The 2,164-nt window shown below is 67.8% G+C and overlaps 1 protein-coding gene across 1 annotated transcript in view; it reads right to left on the reverse strand.

Annotated features, from left to right (window-relative positions):
• The window catches only part of MTMR14 (myotubularin related protein 14), a gene marked incomplete at its 5' end in the record, with an annotated part of 28,110 nt that overhangs the window by 8,371 nt on the left and 17,575 nt on the right, over positions 1 to 2,164 (reverse strand). The window contains 3 exons of the mRNA XM_004692238.2: positions 111 to 249; positions 412 to 467; positions 1,076 to 1,146. Coding sequence (XP_004692295.1) covers positions 111 to 249; positions 412 to 467; positions 1,076 to 1,146 — 266 coding nt within the window. The remainder of the gene's footprint in view (positions 1 to 110; positions 250 to 411; positions 468 to 1,075; positions 1,147 to 2,164) is intronic.

Raw genomic sequence — 2,164 nt, forward strand, 5'->3', positions numbered from 1 at the left:
CCCAGGGGCTCCCGGCCCGCTCCAGGGGCGGGCTTTGCTCCCGAGGCGCCCTGGAGCTGGGGGCCCCGGCTCACCGCTGTGAGCCCGCCGGGCTCCAGGCTGGCCCTCACCAGGCTGCCTGGGTCTGAGCTCCTGCAGGCACCAGCTCCACGGTCTCGTAGGTGAAGCTCCCGGCGGCCCCTGGGGAGCTCTCCATGACCAGCGAGAAGTCACTGCCCAGGCTGGTGGTGCTGCCACGGTCTTTTCGTCCTAAAGAAACGGCATCATCGGTCATACAGCGTTTTCCTTCACTGCTGACCCCCTCTCTCTTCCCCACCACAGAGCTAGAAAGAGAACCTTCTGGAACAAGTCGTCCCCTTTAAACTCAGAAAGATGCACAGAGTAAGGGAAGTCTGCTGAGGCGGGACTCACTCAGCATGCAGAGATCCTCCAGGGTGAAGCCGTCCCGGGTCGGCAAACTCTTCCTCCTGCAAGCAGAGCCCAGACAGTGAGGCTCGGAAAGGGTGGGGCCCTCTGTCCACCCAGAAGTGGCTCTGCAGACAGAGCCTGCCCAGTGTCAGCGGATGCCAGACCCGCTCAGGGCCCCACCGCCGCTTCAGGACACGGCGGCGTGCTGCGGCCTGCGGCCGGCCTCCTCCCCGTCAGCTTGGCCCTTCAAGTCCAGCCCAGCACACCGGGAGCTTCGGCTCAGGAGGCCAGAGACCGGCGCACAGCGGGTCCTAGCAGAGGCCCGAGGCAGGCACCGCCCGGTGGGCCGCGGGCCGCGAGCGCGGTCAGGAAGTCAGCGCGGGACCAGCCGCCCGGGGGTGTGGGCCTGCTGTTCCGGTGGCCACCGCTCTGCTGTCGCTGAGGCCACTCACTGCCCAGGTCTTCCCGTCAGGAAGACTGCAGGCGCCACCCAGCCCCGCCCGCCTGCTGCAGGGCATCTTGGCCCACTCGCCTGGCCAGAGGCCCCACCCTGCCTGGGGGCGCGGGGTGCTCAAGGCGCCTGCGGCCTAGGGAGCAGGGGAGCCCGGCCCACGGCCCGCCCTCCCCGGAGGGCCGCGGCCCAGAGCGGGCGGCGGGTCTCCCTTACCTCTGAGTCTTCAGAGCAGAGAACTCCTCGGAGATGATATGCTTCAAAAAATTGAAGCAGAAAAAGAAAATCTAGAAGAGACAGAGCGGCACACGTGAGAACCACCTAGGGGTGAGGAGCGCCGTGGACGGCCGCGGTCTGCTGGGGCCACTCGCCCTGTGTGCGCAGGCGGGCAGCGAGGCCCAGGCCAGGCAGAAGCGCTGGGCGGGGAGGGCAGCGGTCGCCTCTGGGGTCGCGAGCGCGCAATGAAGCAGCGATTCACTGACCCTCCAAGATCTCCCCCAAGAAAAGGGGGGGCCTGCGACATCAAAGTGCCTCAGCACAGGCCTCCCAAGGTGCAGGGTGGTGTCGGGGTCCTGGGCACTCTGCCTCAACATTCTTGGCTTAGATGTTAAAGCTCAGGTGGACTGAGAGTGTGAGGGGGACGGAGAGCCCAGCCCGATGGCCGGGCCCTTCCCGCCAACTCCCCCCTCCCCACGGGGCCTGAGAGGTCCGGCGCCCGCCGAAGCTGAGCGGCGCCCAGGGCCGGGGTGCAGAGCCCAAGGCCCCCGCCCGGAGTCTGCAGGCGGCCTTAGCCTGCGGTGAGGGTGGGGGCAGGGCGGAGGGCAGAATGTTCTGGAGCAAGCGCAAATCTCGGAATGAGAGGCTGCCAAGGGCCCTCCAGGCCAACTTCAATGCCAGTCGCCGCCTCTGACAGAGCTCGCGGCGGCCTCTGAGGAGGAGGCCTCTGAGGAGGCGGCTTATGAGCTCTGCAGCCCTGGCAGGCGCGATAAGTGCTCGCAGCAGAGATGTGGAAGGGAGAGGTGCGGCTGAGAGGGAGGAACGGGAGACACGAGATAAGACGTCCGGAAAGGAGGCGCTGGGGGGGGGGACGAAGGGGGGCGGCGGGAGAGTGACACCCTGCAACGGCTCCCAGCTGGGCGAACCAGGAGGCTCAAGGTCAATCTCATCGCCCAAGGTCACAGGCGCGAGGCTCTGAGCTGGGCGGCCGGGTTCACACTGCGGCCTCACTCCAGGCCTGTGCGCGGGAAACGCGCTCACGGGCGGGCAGGGAGGAAGCGCCCGGACACGGGCGGGCGAGGGAGGGGC

This window comes from Condylura cristata, unplaced genomic scaffold (genome assembly GCF_000260355.1).
Source record: "Condylura cristata isolate star-nosed mole 26May11 unplaced genomic scaffold, ConCri1.0 scaffold00033, whole genome shotgun sequence".
NCBI classification, from domain to species: domain Eukaryota; kingdom Metazoa; phylum Chordata; class Mammalia; order Eulipotyphla; family Talpidae; genus Condylura; species Condylura cristata.